This window comes from Ipomoea nil, unplaced genomic scaffold (genome assembly GCF_001879475.1).
Source record: "Ipomoea nil cultivar Tokyo-kokei standard unplaced genomic scaffold, Asagao_1.1 scaffold0878, whole genome shotgun sequence".
Classification (NCBI taxonomy): Eukaryota; Viridiplantae; Streptophyta; class Magnoliopsida; order Solanales; family Convolvulaceae; genus Ipomoea; species Ipomoea nil.
This window is the reverse complement of record NW_017617306.1, coordinates 1158609-1179271: the sequence shown is the minus strand read 5'-3', so window position 1 is coordinate 1179271 and position 20663 is coordinate 1158609. Positions and strand designations below refer to the sequence as shown.

The 20663-nt window shown below is 40.8% G+C and overlaps 1 protein-coding gene across 1 annotated transcript; it reads right to left on the bottom strand.

Annotated features, from left to right (window-relative positions):
* Positions 1-11920: 11920 nt before the first annotated feature.
* Positions 11921-13005, bottom strand: LOC109179166. The gene is made up of 2 exons (XM_019328730.1): positions 12389-13005; positions 11921-12158 (listed from the first exon to the last, which is right to left on the bottom strand). The coding sequence occupies exons 1-2, from the start codon at positions 13003-13005 to the stop codon at positions 11921-11923; spliced, it is 855 nt and encodes a 284-aa protein (XP_019184275.1).
* Positions 13006-20663: the final 7658 nt, after the last annotated feature.

Below are 20663 nucleotides of genomic sequence, written 5' to 3'. Positions count from 1 at the left end.
CCGGGGTTGGACCATTGGAGAGCTGTAAAGAAGGTTCTAAGGTATCTCAAAGGAACCAAAGGTTACAAGCTTGGGTTTAGGCAGACGGACAATTTAGATCTTGTCGGTTATTCAGACGCGGACTTTGCTGGCTGTGTTGATTCTCAAAAATCAACTTCAGGGTGCGTCTTCATTATGGCCGGTGGGGCTATCTCATGGAGAAGTGTTAAACAGTCCTTAATAGCTACTTCTACCATGGAAGCCGAGTTCGTTTCCTGTTTCGAGGCTACTTCACAGGGTGTTTGGCTAAAGAATTTTATCTCTGGGCTTAGAATTATGGATTCTATATCTAAGCCATTGAAAGTCTACTGTGACAACTCAGCTGCAGTTTTCCTAGCTAAGAACGACAAAAGTGGAAGTCGAACTAAGGACATCGACATCAAGTTCTTAGCAATTAGGGAGCGTGTCAAAAATAAAGTTGTATTCATTGAACACATTCATACTGAGTTGATGTTAGCAGATCCCTTGACTAAAGGCATGCCACCATTTAAGTTCAAGGATCTGATTCAGAAAATGGGACTTTCGCCCAATTTGTAATTTGTATATATACATTCAGTTTTAATAAAATTCTTTAGCATTCAGACATTTTCTCAATTAAGTGTGTACACCTTCATTTACTTTATATTGATGAGAAAATGTACTTCAGGGACTTGGAATAAACATAGGGTTTATTTCGTTGGGTTTTGTTTCCTAATTAAGTGCTCAATGGCAGTTTGCATTTGATCATAATGGATACTACTCGCGCTAATGAGAACATATCATTATGGTTGGTGTATTTCTGTTATTGAGTGGTAGTGCTTGCACCAAGTGGGAGAATGTAACGTTTATCCGTTACTATTATTATAACATTAGGATAAGTTATGATAATATTCCGTATTTGATATGTGGTGCAACACTAATAACCTAATAGCTAGACTACCATTATGATTAGGAGTCTGGTTAGGGTTTATGAGACCTAAAGACAATCAACCACAATGATGGCCAGTGGTTATATAAGGTCACTAGTCCTCTCACTGCTCACATGACATACCTCATACACCATCTAGAGAGAGCTGAGTAAAGTGAGAGACAAAATACTCGTTATCTCTGCAGTAGTCCGGATCGCTCAACCGTAACAGAAACTATGGCTGGAGGTTAGTCGATCCTATGATCACATATTCTTAGATGCATGTGATATTTTAGTCTAACACGACGGTCTCCAGATCCATGGAGATGAAGAAGCATCTCCGTCTCCATGGATCTGGAGATGAAGACTAAGACCGACGGTCTCCAGATCCATGGAGACGAAGAAGCATCTTCGTCCCCAACTCCCCATGGATTTGGAGATGAAGATCAATGGAGACTGTGTGGATTATTTGGCTTTGAATTTGGTGTCGATCCCAACTTGGATCTTGAACTTGCCCTGGCACTTCGAGTTTTAATGGAAGAAGAAAGAGCAAGACAAGAAGCAGTTGCGAAGATGGCTGCTGAAGAAATTGCAGAACAAGAAAAAAGAGAAAACGTGCCAACTATCCAAGATGGCATGACAAAAAATGTTGCTGTTGGAATATCTGAATCTGAAAGCAAGGCTTCTGATCTAATGGTTAGGATCCTTCAATAACTATATATATTATAAGAAAAACTGGACAAAAACTAAAAGGACTAGTTTCAATTTTCAGAAGTGAGTTACTGAGTTTCATTAACACCCAAGCTTTCTTGGATACATCTCAGGATGATGAAAAGGCCTTCTTAGAGCAGGCAGTAACTATGTCTATGGATTCTACTTCTAACGATACCACGCGAGACATTAACATGCCAGAAGCAGCTTCAGATGAAAAATTGACAACTGGTGAGTGAACCGGTTGAAGGCAGTCTGCGTGGCTTCTTTTTTTTTTTTTTTCTTTTTTTTTTTCTTCTTTTTTTTTAATGTTTTTATAATAAAATAATTTAAATTAATGCCATGTAAGCAAGGTAACCGGTGACATGGCAAAGTAACCTGTTATTTGGTAGAATTGCATCATTTTAAGTTGTTCGATGACTTAATTGTAATTTTTTTTAGTTCAGTGGTCCAATTGCATTTTCATGTCTAGTTCGATGGTTTATTTGCACCTTATTCCAACAATTTTTTATTTAAAAAAAAAAAAGTAGGTGGAGTCATCTTAATATTTAAAGCTGAAAATTAAAAATGATTTCACACAGAAAAAGTGAAAAGGTAGTAAATTACGATGCAATGAAATTGAGTTGAACTCCAAATTGGCTTAAGATTAATAAATCCCTAATATACTCAGAGTAAAGTTTTGCATCCCTAATATACTCAGAGTAAAGTTTTGCTCCCTTATTATCTCAGCAGACACATAAAATGGAATGGAAGGAGTACAAAATAAGTGTCAAACACGGTTAAAATATGAGTTAAGTATAGATTTAATCTTTTGACTATATATCACCCATTTCCAATAGAATTTTAGTCATTCAATTTTAAAGTTATCAAATTTAGTTATGAAGCATTGAATTATTTCAAATTTTAATTCACTTTATATGATGAACGGTTAACATTGAAGGTAAAATTGAATACGTACGTAAACTAAGTAATATTTTTAATTTAAGGTTAAGATGATTCAACAGAGCAGGTGGTGGGTGTATGAGCTGAGGTACATGTACAACCTGCTGATCGAATTGAATATTTAATGGACTAGTATGGCACATGTACAACCTGCGGATCGAATTTCACTCGTGCTGCCACAACGTAACTAAAGCCTAAAAAATTAAATGGTTGCAGTAGTCTAAGTAAGTGTGCCTAAATAAATAAAAAATTAAATGGTTGCAGTAGTCTAAGTAAGTGTGCCTAAATAAATATATATGTTATATCTATTCTGAATTTCACACGTGCTGTGACAATGCAAATTAAATAAAGGAAAGGAGTGCAGTGAAGTAAGTGAGCCGCCTAACTATGTTGAACTTGAACCAATAATTAATTTCCGACCTGCTTAATTATCATTTCCAGGAAAGTACTATACACCCAAATTAAAGAAATATATATCACGTACATAGCTTGTATAAATATATAGCTAGCTTTTCTTGAGATACATACCAAATTCATACATTCATCCAACAACACAACAAATTAAGTTTGTAATCATAGATTCAAATTAACCTGTTGTGTTGTGTTGTTCAATTTGCCTAAGATCAGATCATATTTATAATTCTGATTTGTGAAGGAGCTAAGCAAAGCAAAGCAAGATGGAGTTGAAGCAAATCCAAATTCCCCCAACTTCCACATCCACTTCCACTTCCACTTCCATTAGTTCTCCCGTTAAACATAAGAAATCTGATTATTCTTTCTCTGAAAATTCCCACTGCTTCTCTACCTTACTAACGCCATCTTCTTTGCCGCCGTCTATTTCCTGCTCGTTAGCTGGCGCGACAAGATCGTCACTCCAAGCCTCTCCATGTTGTCTCAAGCTCTGAGATGGCTGCCCTCCTCGTTTTTGCCGCTTCGTTTGTTTATCTCTTGGGGGGTTTCTTCAATCCTCTACAAGAGCAGCAGGAATTGGAGAGCCTGCAAGAAGAAGAAGAAGAAAAACAGAAGATTACTGATCTGAAGAAAAAATTAGAAAATGATGTTCCTGACCAGCAGTGTTTTGATAATTCCTCGGCCACCGGTTTATAAGGTGATACGTAGGATTTAAGACGACGCCACATGTGAGATTTCACACTTGATAAGTCAGGATTACCATGACTTGATCATGGTTGAACTCTCTCGAGTTCTAGAAAACACTTAGTTTCCTATTTCAAAAATTCTCAACTCTATTTAGTTCATTTGGCTTGTAATGACGTTAAATAGCCATTAGCAAACATATTACAACCACATAAATGAGATAATTATTAAAAATAAGATAAACTAATCCTAACAAACAAACCAAAATAAACATGAATAATAATATAAATCTAACAAACTAAATCAACAATAAATTTAAGATAATCATCCTAATTAAATAATAAAATTTATTCTAAAATATCTAACAACTAATTTTTGATTCTCGTGCCCACAACATTGTGTCTAGATCTTCTCTAGAAACCGAACCCCCAATCCTAAGGATGATCAAAAACAAATTTTTTTGCTTGTTCCAATTACCACCATACTTCTTCAGAGCAAATTCAATTATAAGTTCATAGTGATAACACAACAAAACAAAACGAAAGTAAAAGTTTGATATCCTTAAGGTACGCTAGCTCTAATGCTTTAATGAAAAGTAATCACACAATACCACCAAATAAACCAATCTCCGGCAACAACGCCAATTTTTCATCCTTACAAAAAATAGTGGTTAAAGATTATGGGTTAAGAGTTGTTCAGCAAGACATAAGTCGTATGGCACATACTTGTGTAACTATTAAACTTCTAGACACTAAAGCCTTGAACCATAACAATCCAAGAACATTCAAGAGAAATTATGGGCAAATCAACATCCTAAAGATACGAGTAATCACAATAAGGAAAGATACAGCTCGAGTTAGGAAATATCACATTCTAGATGCTACAATACCTATGGGTTTGGGAGCAAAAATAACCATGATGGATCAACCCCATGCACGAGGATTTCCCCACTGTTGTGATGCATCAAGCTCATAAAGCATTAACCCCCCCCCCCCCCCCCCCATTCTTTCTGCAACTTTCATAGTGAGAGAGAAATTGGGTTAGTTGTGAAAGGAGCGACTAAGTTCTTTGCCCAACTTTTGTCGTGACAAGGAACTCTCCAAAAACATGTTGGAACTTTTAGCATAAAATGACACTGTAAATGGCTATTTTGTGGTACAAATATGTGTGGGGTTCAATTATGATTTGGGTTGGGCCAAAGTGGATTCACATTATTCGTAGTGAAATGAAGAAGTTGATATATTGTATGCTCAAAATAGATAATGTGTCCAAAATGCTCAATTTGACACACTTCTATTCAAAGACGATGAAGTGTGCCTAATTGACCAACTGAATAAAATGAGGATCATTTTGAACACCATTATAACACTTCACAAGCAAAATAAAGGCAAAGTATGGGGTATAAATATGAACAACTATGCACTTATCATCAGTGTGCTGCACGTGCGTCGGAATCCTAGACAACTGATATAAATAGATAATCGCACAAGCATCGACACGCCCATGTGGCGCCCGTGCACCGAAACCCTGGACAAATGCTATAAATATATCTTTTTTTTCCTTTTGGCAAGAGAAAGCCGTCGTGGAGGACTGCATTAGCACGGAAATAATTGCATATTAGGGTATTTCTTTTATCTTCTTTAGCCATTCTATTGTTCTAGCTTTGTTACTGTTGAATATTTTGGATTATTATTGTGTTATTTAATTTATCTTGTTGGTTTCCAGTCCATTAAAGTTATTCTCATTGTCATTTGCTTAATATATTGTTGGGTTATGCTGTTAATGAATGTTCTTGTGTTTCACCTTTATATTACATTATTATGAGTGAGTAGAGTAGGTGGTTGGATAGTGGTGTTTATTTTGTTTTGATGCTTATTTGATATATGATATTTATTTCATTCAAGGGTTGAAACCCAACATAGGGTTAATAGGTTTGTGCACTACCTTATGAATCCACAGGTTATCACACCCCTTGATTCGCCCCTCAACCGTCATTATTCTTTAGATTACAACTCACAACCTTCAGGTTCATTTACAGCATACAGTATGTAATGTTGAAGGTCCAGACTGCTCATGCTTCTTGAGGGGGTTTGGTAGCATCACGAGAGTGGGACAACCTCAATTTTCCGAATTGGCCTTGTTGGTCCCAAAATAGGTAAGGTAAAAGTCTAGAGGGGGGGGGGGGGGGGGTGTCAATATAATTTTAAACCTTTTAGCCAAAATACAACAATTGCTAAGGCACAGAGAAATCAAAACTCTTAACTAGATTGTTAGAGTCTGGAGCACAGCAGAAATAAATAAAGTAAGTGTTGTGTGATTGTGTCAAGTATATCCAACGTGAGAAGCAAGCAAGAAGCAGTAAGTAAAGAAAGCAGTAAAGAACACAAGACAATTATAGTGGTTCGGAGGTGGTGTAATCCTCATACTCCACTTGCTCTTATCTCCAAGAGCAATTCACTATATCCACCACTACTTGGTTCCTAGATACATTGAATTCCGTGATCTAGTGCTTTGATCACCAAGCCCGCACTAATCACGCCCAATGCCACCAACACTGCTGCTTCGGGTTTCACGACTCTGCATTACTTTCCCCCCGACTTCTACGCTCCGGTAGAATCGCTCTTCGAATTTCACGACTCCCTTATTATCTCAGCAGACATATAAAATGGGACGGAATGAGTACAAAATAAGTGTCAAACACGGTTGAAATTGAATTGAATTGTTTCAAAATTTAATTCACTGTATATGATGTTGCGGAACTTAATGAGAGAGGGGAAGGATATTGATTAAAAGGAAAGCAACTGTTTTATTCATCATTCTTCAAGCTACAGAGGAGAGCATTTTATATACAGGGAAAAGAAGCTGAAACTGAGGTGAGTCGAAGGACTAACCGACTAACTGAAGATGAAAAAATAACAACTAAAACAACAACTGTTAATAACAGACTAAACAGATTTAATTGGGCTTGGGCTTGATCTGCTTGCTTGTTTACTGTTGCACTATCTGATAGCCCCCCGCAAGCTGTATTGCATAGGTTGAACAATCCCAGCTTGGAAACATAGCTAAAGAAGGTGGCTGGGCAGTGAGCTTTTGTCAATATATATGCTAGCTGACTTCCAGAAGCCACATGAAATAGTTTGACTGTGCCTTTGTGAAGTTTTTCCCTAACTAGATGGAAATCTATCTCAATGTGTTTGGTTCTCTCATGGAAAACCGGATTCTCACTTATTGCTATTGCAGACTTATTATCACAGTAGATAGCAGCTGGTGCTTTAGGATGCAATCCAAGTTCATTGAGAAGGTAGATTAGCCATTGGACTTCACATGCTGTTGCTGCCAAGGCTCTGTACTCTGCATCTGAGGAAGATCTTGATATTGTAGCCTGCTTCTTGGACTTCCTTGATATCAAAGCTTGACCATGAAAATTGCAGAAGCCAGTGATAGATTTCCTTGAATCCACACAAGCACCCCAATCAGAATCATAGAATGCTTTCAAGTGTATATCAGAACTAGTTGGGAAGAATAAACCTTGTCCTGGAGCATTTTTAATATATCTTAGGACTCTGTGTGCAGCCTATCGATGTAGATGTGTAGGTTTATCTAGAAATTGGGAGAATTGTTGTGTAGCAAAGCTTATATCAGGCCTTGTAATGGTTAGGTATAATAACTTTCCAACAAGCCTTCTGTACTGGACATTGTCATCAAGGAACTCACCTTCATTTTTACTTAACTTGTGTGATGGAACTGCTGGACTGTAAACTGGTTTGGAATCCATGAAACCTGCCTCATCCAGCAATTCTAAGGCATATTTTCTTTGAGACACTGCAATTTCCTTCTTCTGTCTAGCTATCTCCAGTCCTAAGAAGTACTTCAAGAGACCTAGATCCTTGATCTGAAACTGATCATTAAGTTCCACTTTAACCTGCTGAATCAATTTCAAATCAGCACTAGCCACTACTATATCATCTACATAACCTAGTAGGGCCATAAATGATGTTCCTTCCCCTTTAACAAACAAGGAATTATCAGGAACAGTTTGTTTAAACCCCATATTCTGCAAAGCAACACATAGCTTGGTATTCCACTGTCTACTTGCCTGTTTTAAACCATATAAAGACTTGATTAGCCTGCAAACTTGGCCATTATTTCCTTATGTGTATCCAGGGGGAAGTTCCATGTAGACTTCCTCCTCTAAATCCCCATGAAGAAAGGAATTGTTCACATCCATTTTGTGTAAATGCCATTCCCTTGCAGCTGCAAGTGATAGTAGAGTTCTGATGGTGGTCATTTTTGCCACTGGACTAAAGGTGTCTAGATAATCAATTCCAAGAGCCTATGTGTAGCCTTTAGCTACAAGCCTTGCTTTATACCTCTCAATAGTGCCATCAGCCTTGTGCTTTATTTTGTATACCCATCTACATCCAATTGTTTTCTTGGATGGTGGCAAATTCACTAATTCCCAAGTGTTGTTACCTTTTAATGTATCAATTTCTTCCTTCATGGCTTTCTTCCAACAGTCATACTTCACTGCTTCCTTGTAACTTCTAGGTTCTATGTGACATGTAAGATTCATAACAAAAGAGTGGAATGAAGGTGAGAGTTTAGTGTAGTTTATCACCTTTAAGAGATCATGGGGAGAAGATCTCACTACAGAGCTATGACACACATAGTCTTTTAGATAAGCAGGAGTAGATTTCTGTCTATTGGATTTTCTTATCACTGGATGTCACGCCCCACTTCTAGGACATGACTCGGCCGTATCGCTAATGAAAACCTATAAAAATACGAAGCCTAACCATACATACCTCTCAGAATCTTCATAATAACACTTGAATATACAATAATTCCACAACCCAAAATGACAAAATATAATCGACTAGTTCTTCCCAAAAACTCATCAAATTCACTATTAAATATTTATAATCAAGAGTAGTACGTCCTAAATGCATCACAAGCACCAAAACCAAACACAATGGTTTACCAAAAATACAAAGGTCAAAGGGAATATATAAATAAACAAAAGTCCATGATAAGCTCCAATACTAGGACTAAGCCTCCTAGTTTCAAAAGTCACCTTCGAGACCCCACCACTTGTGCTCGTGTTATTCACATGTCCTTAACTACTCTAAAACATGAGGAAAAATATACAAATAATGAGCTAATGCCCAGTAAGTGGTACTCCCCTCAACCCCGGATCAAGTAACCCCAATAGAGTACAAAAAACTTTTAGAGTAATAAATAGATGCAAAACTCAATCCTTAAACTATATAAAAGTTAAAACATACTTACATCATACTATACACAAATTCCCAAAATGGAAAACTTTAGCTACAAGGGCATCAACATCATTTCATAATGCAATACTTTCAAAAGAACAAATCATTCCTTAACATATGACTCATTGGCAACCTACAACCACCATTATCGGCATAATGGTCCAAAAAGACTCGACAATTCGGAATGAGTCAGGCTCGACGATTCAGAATGAGACGGACGGAACGTTCCAACAAATAATTCAAAAGACTCGACGATTCGGAATGAGTCAAGCTCGACAATTCAGAATGAGCCGGATGTAACGTTCGAACAAATAATTCAAAAGAATCGACGATTCGGAATGAGTCAAGCTCGACGATTCGGAATGAGTCAAGCTCGACGATTCAGAATGAGCAATTAGGAACGTTCCAAGCCGAACAGAACAAACAACAAAATGTAGGTTGCCTCATGAGTTTGGTCAAACCTTCAAAATAATTCTTATAATCAAATAGCCCATTGTAGCAAAAATCAATTCCTTAAAGATCACATAACAAAGTGCATATCCAAAAGTAATTTTATGAAATCATAAACTAATAATTGTCAAATAAATTATATGATCCTCTTTTAGAGCAAAACACGTTAGTACAAATCATACACATACGAATATAGTCAAATATAGTCATGTTCACTGATTCAAAGAATCCAAACTTAGGCATGCCCAAAGATATCTTTAGTCAAGTTTAATAGTCCAAAAACATATCATAGTCCAAAATACTTTTAACTCATACTAACCCTTAAATGGGCATTCAAAGTAGTAGAGATTCTAAAATAGTTTATGGGTTTTGCAAAATAAGGAGAGAAGAGTTAACCACTTACCTAAAAACATCCAAATCTTAGCTATTAAACTCGTCCAAATACTCCTTGTCAAAATCCCTAATATTTTCAAACATTAATCTTAGGGCTCAAATGATAAACCCAACTCAAATAAAGTGAAAAAAAATGGAGATCAAACTCACCTAGAATACTCCCAATAACTTGAGACCTAAACTTGAAGAAGATGGAGATCAAAGCTTCAAGATTTTTCCTTCCCCTATCTCTCTAGTCAACTGTCCTTATCTTCTTTTAAAAGAGATCTTTCTCCAAGACCAAGGGATTCCTTAATCTTTAAGGGTAGAGAAGGCTAATTTAGTAATTTTATCTAATATCAAATTTTAATAAACATATATATATTTTATTTATAAGATTGTGGGTATTACACTGGATGTTGAATCTGTTCTGATGAGGTGCTATGTAACTGCTCAATTGAGCCTTCAGATGCTTCATTAGGATTGTTCTGAGGGCTATCAGTGTTTTGAGAATTATTCTGTGGAGTAAGAGCATCCTGGGAATAATTATGACAATCATCAAGAGAGCCTGTTGAGGGAAAAACATTAGCTCTTTGGGAAATATTGTGAGGATCAACAGAAAAACCCATTGAAATGTCAGCTGGGAGAATAACTTCAGGAACTTGTTTTTCAGGCACAACAGCAGGTTGAAATGGGAAAGTATTTTCATAAAACACCACATCTCTGGAAAGGAAGACTTCTTTTTTACTTAGATCATACAATTTGTAGCCTTTAGTACCATTAACATATCTAAGAAACACATACTTCTTGGCCCTGGCATCAAATTTGGACTTTGGTCCTAGTGTGGCAACAAAGGCTAGACAGCCAAAAACTCTTAAGTCTTGATACTGTGGAATTTTCTAAAGAAGAACTTGGTATGGTATTTGTTGATTAATGGCAGCAGAAGGTAGTCTGTTTATGATATAAGCTGCATGCAATATGCATTCTCCCCAAAAACCTTCTAGTAATTGAGCTTGAAACCTGAGAGCTCTAGCAATGGAGAAGATATGGCCATGTTTTCTTTCTACTCTGTTGTTCTGTTGTGGAGTATATGTGCAAGATGTCTGATGTAATATCCCTTCTTGGCCAAAGAAATCACTCATGTCAAATTCAAGTCCATTATCTGACCTTATACTTTTAACAGTTACTTGAAACAGATTCTTGACCATCCTGCAGAATCTAATGATTAAATTTCTGACTTCAGATTTCTTTCCCATTAAATGCGCCCATACAACCCTACTGTAATCATCCACCATAGTAAGAAAATATTGATGACCATGAATAGATACTACCATATATGGACCCCAAATGTCCATATGTAATAATTCAAAACAGGTTGTTGAAGTAGAACTACTGAGCTGGAAAGGGAGTCTCTTCTGCTTAGCAAAGTGGCAACAATCACAAATCAAACTTTTATTCACTTGAATTGTTGGATTTACATTGTGTAGTAACTGAATCTTAGAGTGTGAGGCATGTCCCAATCTAGCATGCCACAAGGTACACTTATTCAAATCTGAAACTGCACTATTTACAAAAGAATCAACAGGAAAAATCAAGTGATACAGACCATCTTGCAACTCAGCCATTCCAATCATCTTGCCATGAATAGCACCCTATATCATACATTGGTTAGTATGGAAGCTCATTGTGCATCTGGAATTCTTAACAAAGGCTCCTACAGATATTAAATTGTATTGAAATCCAGGGACATACAACACATTATGTAGCACAAATTCCTTGGATAGATGTACAGAACCAATGCAAGTAATGCTAAATTTCTGTCCATTGGGCAAGCTAACATGTATATCATGAACCTCCTTTTGATCAGTCAATAAATCTATGCAAAACACAATATGGTGAGTGGCACCACTGTCTAATATCCATTTATATTGTTTGTAATCTGCAAGATTGAGAGATGAGCTTGTACCTTCAGTTTGAGCTCTTGGTATGAGATTAGTAGATATGGTGTTCACATGTGCTTCTTGGTCCAGAGGTGTGCTCAGAACCCCTTTCTCTCCATATGATTTATGGATTTGGACAAACTCCATAAATTTTTGAAGTCATTGTGAGTGAATGAAACACTCTCATCAGGTCCTTATTGTTGAACTGTCTATGGCCTCTGAGTTTGATTAACAGAACCTTGGCTTCTTGGTTTCGGTTTCCATCCAGGTGGGAAACCATGCTTCCTATAGCACTTGACTTCTGTGTGTCCAGTGTATCCATAGAAGGTACATGTAGGTTTCTTGTTGCCTGTTGTGAATTTCTTGAAGTTCTGTTGAGGACCACCTGCTACCCTGGTCATCAACACATTGCCAGAGGTCCCATTCTCACCAGTTTGATGCAGTTGGCTGGTAAATCCAGTATTCCCAATATGAAACTGTCTCTCTTATTGTGCTATCATGGAGTAGGCATCACACACGTCTGGTAGAGGTCTCATAAGCATAATCTGGTTTCTTGCACCAGTATGTCTATCATGCAGACCAATGAGAAAGATAGAGAGCTTATCCTTTTCTACTTGCTCATTTAGTTGGTCAATTTTTTTACCACATTCACACTTCAGAGTACATTCACAACCTACAACAGGTCTGAGTATTTGGAGTTCATCCCACAACAGCTTTTGCTGGTGAAATACTCATTCAAGGAACTATCACCTTGCTTCGTTTGATAGATCTCGCATTTGATCTCTGCAATCCGAAATAGGTCTTGTTGGCTAAACCTACGCTTCAGGTCTCTCCATATCCCATATGCAATGTCAATCCAAAGAACACTGCGTCCAATCGTTAGAGATAATGACCAGACAATCCAAGTGACCACCATGTCATTACAACGTCCCCAAACCTCGAATTTCCGATCATCTCTGGGAGGTTTGAGGATAGATCCGTCTACAAACTTGAGTTTGTTCTTGCACGATAACGCCATTGTCATGGCTCTCGCCCATGGATGGTAATTTGGACCGTCCAATGACGTCGAGACGAGCACTAGGGCTGGGCTCTCATTAGGGTGAAGAAAATAAGGATTCGATTGAGACTCTGGATCAAAAATTATCTCTATGATAGTCGATCCAGTTGCTGAAGTAGATGGAATTCCCATCGTAGGGATTCCCGGGATAGGTGCCGGACTTCCAATTGACGGAGCTGCTCCCGTCGTGTTCATCGGAGTAGTTCTCTCTCCAATCGTCAGCCACGCTGCTGCCATATTGAACTGTTTCAGAAAGCTCCTTTAAAGTCTAGGAAGCTCTGATACCATGTTGTGGAGCTTAATGAGAGAGGGGAAGGATACTGATTAAAAGGAAAGCAACTGTTTTATTCATCATTCTTCAAGCTACAGAGGAGAGCATTTTATATATAGGGAAAAGAAGCTGAAGCTGAGGTGAGCCGAAGGACTAACCGACTAACTGAAGATGAAAAAATAACAACTAAAACAACAACTGTTAATAACAGACTAAACAGATTTAATTGGGTTTGGGTTGATCTGCTACTTGGGCTTGATCTGCTTGCTTGTTTACTGTTGCACTATCTGATATATGAACGGTTAACATTGAAGGTAAAATTGAATACGTACGTAAACTAAGTAATATTTTAAATTTAAGGTTAAGATGATTCAACAGAGCAGGTGGTGGGTGTATGAGCTGAGGTAGCTAGCATTGAATTGAATATTTAATGGACTAGTGTAGCACTTGTACAACCTACTGATCGAATTTCACTCGTGCTGCCACAACGTAACTAAAGCCTAAAAAATTAAATGGGTGCAGTATGTAGTCAAGTAAGTGTGCCTAAATAAATATATGTTGGGTTGGGGCTTCCCTTCTATGTGGTAAGTAGCTCATTTTGGACCAAGCCTATTTGTATCCACTATAAGAAATATTTTATTCAGCTTGCACCTACTGACATTCATTAAATGTCATTTGAAAGTTGCTTGGCGGTGGAGCTGTTTGGCAGAAGAGAAGGAAATTATTTTCTTTGCTTTCACACTTCGTTTGTTGCATGGGTGTGAAAAGGTGGACAAAATTGAATTTGCTTGATTCAATCCCCATCTTGGTTGTCAGCATGGAATGAGGGGTAATTAATTGGTTTTGGCAGCAATAATGTGAAAGGTTGACAATTTCTTTCTTACTATTCCCATTTTGGCAGCAACTTACAACTATAAAAGGAGCAATATTCATTGTTCTTAATTACAACAAATTTCCACAAGCTTCTTCTTTCTTCATTCGGCTGAAGCAGTACGCAAAAGGAAAGAAAAAAATTCATTCTTCTTTCTTTCTATTCGTTCACGACAGTACGGAGCGCAGCGGAAGGAGTAACATCTATTTCTTCTTCATTTGGCGTTATTTTGTCGTGGGTTTGCCTAGATCTTTTGGGTACTTTCTTTATCAAATATTTTATAGAGGTCAATTGTTTGTTCCAGGCATCTTTTTAGATACTCTCGTAATATTTGTATTCTATTCACCTTGCTCGTGGTGGTTGAATATTTTGAGTACGAGATATTATTCATTTTTAAGCCTGTGAACGTGATAGAATGTATTTGGCCTAGAGTTGTTGTATTTGATATTTTTAGGGTGTTTGGCTCGGGTGGTAGCCAGCAACTTTGTACCCAAGATTTGTTATAGTGGAATATTGTGTTGGTGGTGGTCCGTGGTTTTCCCCCGTGGTTTTGGGGTTTTCCACGTAAATCTTGTGTCCCTTGTGTCTATTATTTATTTTGGCAATTTTGTACCATATCGTATTTGCGCTCTTGTCGGTCCTGTAATTTTATTTATCACAGGTAGTGGTATTTTTCCCAACAAAGTGGTATCAGAGCCCATGTTGTTGATCGGGTACATTTGACATGGAGGCAAATACGAATAATATGGTGCGCTTGAATGGTAGAAATTTTCACATTTGGAAGTCCAAGATGAAGGATCTCCTGTTTGTGAAGAAATTGCATCTACCCGTGTTTGCAAGTGCAAAGCCAGCAAATATGTTAGACGAGGAGTTGGACTTTGAGAACCAACAAGTTTGTGGTTATATTCGACAATGGATCGAAGACAATGTTTTGAACCACGTTATTAATGAGACAAATGCCAAGAGCCTGTGGGATAAGCTTGAGACCCTGTATGCTTCCAAAACAGGCAATAACAAGCTGTTTCTGTTGAAGCAGTTGATGAATCTAAGATACATGGAAGGTACATTGATCAATGATCATGTTAATGATTTCCAGGGTGTTCTTGATCAGTTGTCAAGCATGGGCATCACATTTGAGGATGAGGTACTTGGTCTCTGGTTGCTTAACACTCTACCTGATTCTTGGGAAACATTTCGGGTTTCTTTGACCAATTCTGCTCCCAACGGTGCTGTGACCATGGAGTATGTCAAGAGCGGTATCTTGAATGAAGAAGCAAGAACAAGATCTCAAGACACCTCCACTTCTCAGTCAGAGATTTTGGTTACAGAAGATAGGGGGAGAAACAAGCAAAAGGGTCAGAAGGGTAGAGATGTTGAATGTCATTATTGTGGCAAGAAAGGACATATCAAGAAATGTTGCTTCAAGTTGAAAAGGGACAAGAAGCAAGATAATGATGATGTCACCGGGAACCAAGTTGCAATAGTTGGAGGAGATTTACTTGTCGTCTGCGATGAAAATGCCAACAATGTTGCTTGCCATGAGACAACTTGGATTATGGATTCAGGTGCAGCCTACCATGTTACACCAAGAAAGGAATTCTTTGCTTCATATACTCCAGGTGATTTTGGAGAGCTAAGAATGGGTGATGATGGTCAGGTGAAGGTGATTGGTACCGGTACAGTTTGCCTTGAGACAAGCAATGGCGCAAAGCTGGTACTTAAAAATGTAATACATGCACCGGGTATCAGACTGAATCTTATTTCTACTGGAAATCTTGATGATGATGGTTTCTGCTGTATCTTTGGTGATGGACATTGGAAAATCACCAAAGGCTCACTGGTTGTTGCACGAGGTAACAAGTCTTCTAACTTGTACTCTTTGCAAAGCTCTATTTCTAGTGGTTCAGTGAATGTGGCAACAAAGGAATGTGCATCAGAGTTGATACATTCTGATTTGTGTGGACCAATGGAAGTTAGGTCACTTGAGGTTTGTTGCTGTATCGCCGGGATGGCAATATCCTCCACATAATCGGGAGGGGGAGATTTGTTGGGTTGGGGCTTCCCTCCTATGTGGTAAATAGCTCATTTTGGACCAAGCCTATTTGTATCCACTATAAGAAATATTTTATTCAGCCTGCACCTACTGACATTCATTAAATGTCATTTGAAAGTTGCTTGGCGGTGGAGCTGTTTGGCAGAAGAGAATGAAATTATTTTCTTTGCTTTCACACTTCCTTTGCTGCATGGGTGTGAAAAGGTGGACAAAATTGAATTTGCTTTATTCAATCCCCATCTTGGTTGTCAGCATGGAATGAGGGGCAATTAATTGCTTTTGGCAGCATGCATGTGAAAGGTTGACAATTTCTTTCTTATTATTCCCATTTTGGCAGCAACTCACAACTACAAAAGGAGCAATATTCATTGTTCTTAATTACCACAAATTTCCACAAGCTTCTTCTTTCTTCATTCAGCTGAAGCAGTAGGCAAAAGGAAAGAAAAAAATTCATTCTTCTTTCTTTCTATTCGTTCACGGCAGTACGAAGCGCAGCGGAAGGAGTAACATCTATTTCTTCTTCATTTGGCGTTATTTTGTCGTGGGTTTGCCTAGATCTTTTGGGTACTTTCTTTATCAAATATTTTGTAGAGGTCAATTGTTTGTTCCAAGCATCTTTTTGGATACTCTCGTCTGGTCTTCCATCGACGTCTTCGTCTCAACCGGCCCCTTTATCCTCGGGGGCGGTCACTCCTCTGAGCCCGGCCCCTCTCAAGACGGTGGCGACTCTTCCCAAGGGCGCCCAACGACCGAGGGGTAAATTTGACTCCATACCCCGGCTGGCGGGATCTCCGCCGCTAGTCACCGAGGCGGACCTTGAGATGGCCCGCTTTCTTCTTGGCCCCTCGGCCACCGTACTTCCGCCGGAAGGCCGGTCGATTTTTTACCCGCCGAAAAATTGCGTCGGCATTCACTTACACTCGGTGGCCTTTGGTTTCCGAGTGCCACCCTCTCCCTTTCTTTCTCTCTTCTACCGCCACTATAACATGGTTCCAGGTCAGCTCGTGCCCAACTCGCACCGCCTTCTCACCTGTTTCATCAATTTATGTCACTGGTTGCTTTGTGAGCCCGACTTGGATCTCTTTAGATTCTTATTTGTGGTGAACAAGGTCGGTTCGCACTCCCTAGGTTTTGTCCAAGTCTCTGCCCGTCTTGGGCGTCAGTTATTCGAGGGTTTTCCAGACTCCATAAAGGACTGGAAGCCCTATTTCTTCTTCGTCAGCCCTTCTTTCTCAACTTTTACCTTCCCTACCATATGGCCGGCTGCCCTCTTCAAACCCTGCTCCTGGCGCGCTATCTTCACCCAGGACACGATCCAGGGTGCTGAGTTCCTGAAGAGCTTTGGACCTTACTCTGTTAAGTACTGGTCTCGAGTACGGGCCATGGCGAAATGGGGCCTTTTGCCAGCCGACGTGGCCACCACAGGTAGCTTTTCGCGACCTTCTCTTTCCCTAATTTCCTTATTTGATCCGACTGCTGAGACTTTAACTTTCTCTTACGCAGGTCCATACGACTCCGACTCCACGAGCTCGGACAAAGCCGAGATCCCTACACCGGATATGGCCGACCGCGCAGAGAAGATGAGACGTCGACTATCACAACGGTCGTCAGGTGCACAAGCAGCTTCCTCCTTACTCACTTCTCCGGTTCCCCGGGCGACTCCAACTCCACCGGGTAATGTGGTGGACCTGATACCATCTCCTGCTGCCTCTCCCTCCAGGTTTCCACCTCCGGCTCCAACAGAGAGCCCAAGCTCCAAGCGACCATTGGAGCAGTCAGACACGCCGCCTCCCAAGAAGATCCAACTGGCCCTGGAACTTGAAGAGAATGCCCAGATCTGGCAAGGCAGCTACTTGGTTCAAAACTGGGCCGAGAACGTCCTTCTTCCTAAGGACTTGGAAGCGGCGAGCCAGATGCAAGATGAGTACATCCTGGAGGCCTCCCTATGACAATCTTACCGCGTAAGTATCCCAGACTTTCTCTTTGATTTCCTCTCTCCCGACTGTTGCTAACGTGTCTTCCATCTTCCCAGAACCCCACCTTCCAGCTGGAGCTGAGGAAACGAATGCGGGCGCTTAAGACCAACATGCATTCTCTCGCCACTCGTCTACGCCAGTCAGAGGAGGCTCGCCTGGAGGAACAAACTGTTTACACCAAGGCGAGGGAGGTCCACACTGCCGGGCTGCTGAGGGTTACCCGCCAGTGGGAGGAAGAGCGCGACAAGGTGGCGACCATCGCCACCACCTCTGTTGCTGACTATAAGAAGTCAGCCGCCTTCGTGGCAGACGTGAAGTCGGTGGTGACAAGTCGACAGGAGGAGGTGGCAAAGGAGTGGTTGGCGACTCCGGAAGGAGATGAATACCTGCTGGATCTGGGCGAGCGCGACTACCGTCTGGGTTATCGTGAAGCACAACTGGAAATCCACGCCCTCCTACTGGCTCGCGACTCGACCTTCACTCCGGAGAGCTGGGGTCTTAAGCCGGTGCTTGATCCCCTGCCGACTGCTGATGCACCCGTGGCGACCGCTGATCCAATGGCTCCTCCCATGGCGAGTTCAACAACAACGGCTGAACCACCTCCTCTAGCGGAAGACCCTTCACTCCCTCCCCCAGCTGGAACATCGGCGGAAGAACGAGTCGAGGAAGTCGCTGTCGACACCCCCTCCCCCATAGTCTAGGGCTTTTTAATAATTTTTTTTGTAAGGGTTGGTCTCCCTTTCGGACCTTTAAATGGAAAAACTTCTTGTGTCTTTCTTTTACTTATGTGATCCCTATTCATGCCTTGTGATTGCCTCCGTTGAACCCTTGTATCCAGGCGACTCCTAATGCACTTGCCTTTTCACCGAGTCCCTTAATTGAGGTGACTCCTGTTTGTCCTCGAAAAATGTTTAAGGGTTTGAGTGCTGACTTCATATCTTTTCTCGCCGAGTCCCTCAGTCGAGGCGACCCTGTAGGCTTTTTCGCAGAAACATCTAAGGGTCTGGGCCCTTGTTTCCTATCTCTTCTCGCCGAGTCCCTCGGTCGAGGTGACTCCTTTAGGCTTTTTCTTTCTCAGAAACTATTTAGGGTCAGTGCCCCGTCGTTTCTTTACTTTCTCGCCGAGTCCCTCAGTCGAGGCGACTCCTGTAGGATTTTTCTCGGAAACATCTAAGGGTCTGGGCCCTTGTTCCCTATTTCTTCTCGCCGAGTACCTCAGTCGAGGCGACTCCTTTTGGCTTTTTCTTTCTCAGAAACTGGTTAGTGTCAGTGCCCCGTCGTTTCTTTATTTTCTCACTGAGTCCCTCAATCGAGGCGACTCCTGTAGGCTTTTTCTCGGAAACATCTAAGGGTCTGGGCCCTTGTTCCCTATTTCTTCTCGCCGAGTACCTTAGTCGAGGCGACTCCTTTAGGCTTTTTCTTTCTCAGAAACTATTTAGGGTCAGTGCCCCATCGTTTCTTTATTTTCTCGCCGAGTCCCCCAGTCGAGGCGACTCCTGTAGGCTTTTTCTCGGAAACATCTAAGGGTCTGGGCCCTTGTTCCATATTTCTTCTCACCGAGTCCCTCTGTCGAGGCGACTCCTTTAGGCTTTTTCTTTCTTAGAAACTGTTTTCAAGATGCGGAAAGTGATGATACTTTATTCAAAGTTGAATCCTTAGGTGAATACACGGGCTAACCTTTTGCCAATAGAACTTGAACTCACTGATAGAACTTCTTTAAGTGGATTACATTCCAGATCCGGTCAACGAGCTTCCTCTCCAACGTCTCTAGTTTATACGTGCCGGCTTGGACCACAGCTGCAATGCGATAAGGTCCTTCCCACTTGACTGCGAACTTTCCTCCTTCCGTGGGCTGACTCGCTTGTCGATCTCGTAGCACGAGGTCGCCTACTTGAAAGGTACGTGGGCGAATCCGTCGATCTCGGTATCTCTTCACTGCCCGCTGATACTCCACCATGCGTGCATGCACGGCTTCCCTTCCCTCTTCTAAAAAGTTCTTTTCAATCCTGAGGCTCTCCTCATTTCCTTCATCTGTGTAATTGCGGACTCGGTGGGTGGGCTCGACGACTTCTACTGGAACTTTGGCCTCGAAGCCATACGCTAAAGCGAATGGGCTTTCACCGGTCGCCTGCCTCTGAGTAGTTCGGTAGGCCCATAGAACTCGGTCAAGCTCATCTACCCAGTTTCCTCCGATGTCTTCCAACTTTTTTCGGATTCCGTCCACGATTGTACGATTTGCATTTTCTACCTGTCCGTTGGCTTGGGGGTAAGCGACCGACACCTTGGTGTGGCGTATACTATGCCGTCGGCAAAAATCGGCGAAGGGTTGGCAGTCGAAATATCGGCCGTTATCGCTGACTATATGCTCAGGTAATCCAAAGCGGCAGATTACTTTCTTCCACTGAAAGCGTCGACATTGATACTCGGTGATAGTGGCTAGTGGCTCAGCCTCAACCCATTTAGTGAAGTAGTCGATGGCTACCACACAGAACTTCAAACGTCCAGGGCGACTGGCAGTGGGCCCAACAGGTCGATACCCCACTTTGCAAAAGGGATGACCGTAGTGACTGGCGTATAGAAAGTAGCTGGCCGAGTATCTTTTCGAGCGAATGCTTGGCAAATCACGCATTTGGCTATCCACTCAATGCAGTCTCTCATCATAGTGGGCCAGTAGTAGCCTTGAACAGCCAGCTTCCGGGAGAGAGTGTGGGCGCCCTGGTGGGC

Excerpts from the sequence above, each read along its gene's own strand:
- LOC109179166 (XM_019328730.1), bottom strand. The coding sequence starts at position 13,005 with ATGGCAGCAGCGTGGCTGACGATTGGAGAGAGAACTACTCCGATGAAC. Across the intron at positions 12,159-12,388 it reads TCCAAATACTCAGACCTGTT|CCAACTGCATCAAACTGGTG; the intron begins GTAGGTTGTGAA and ends TGGATTTACCAG.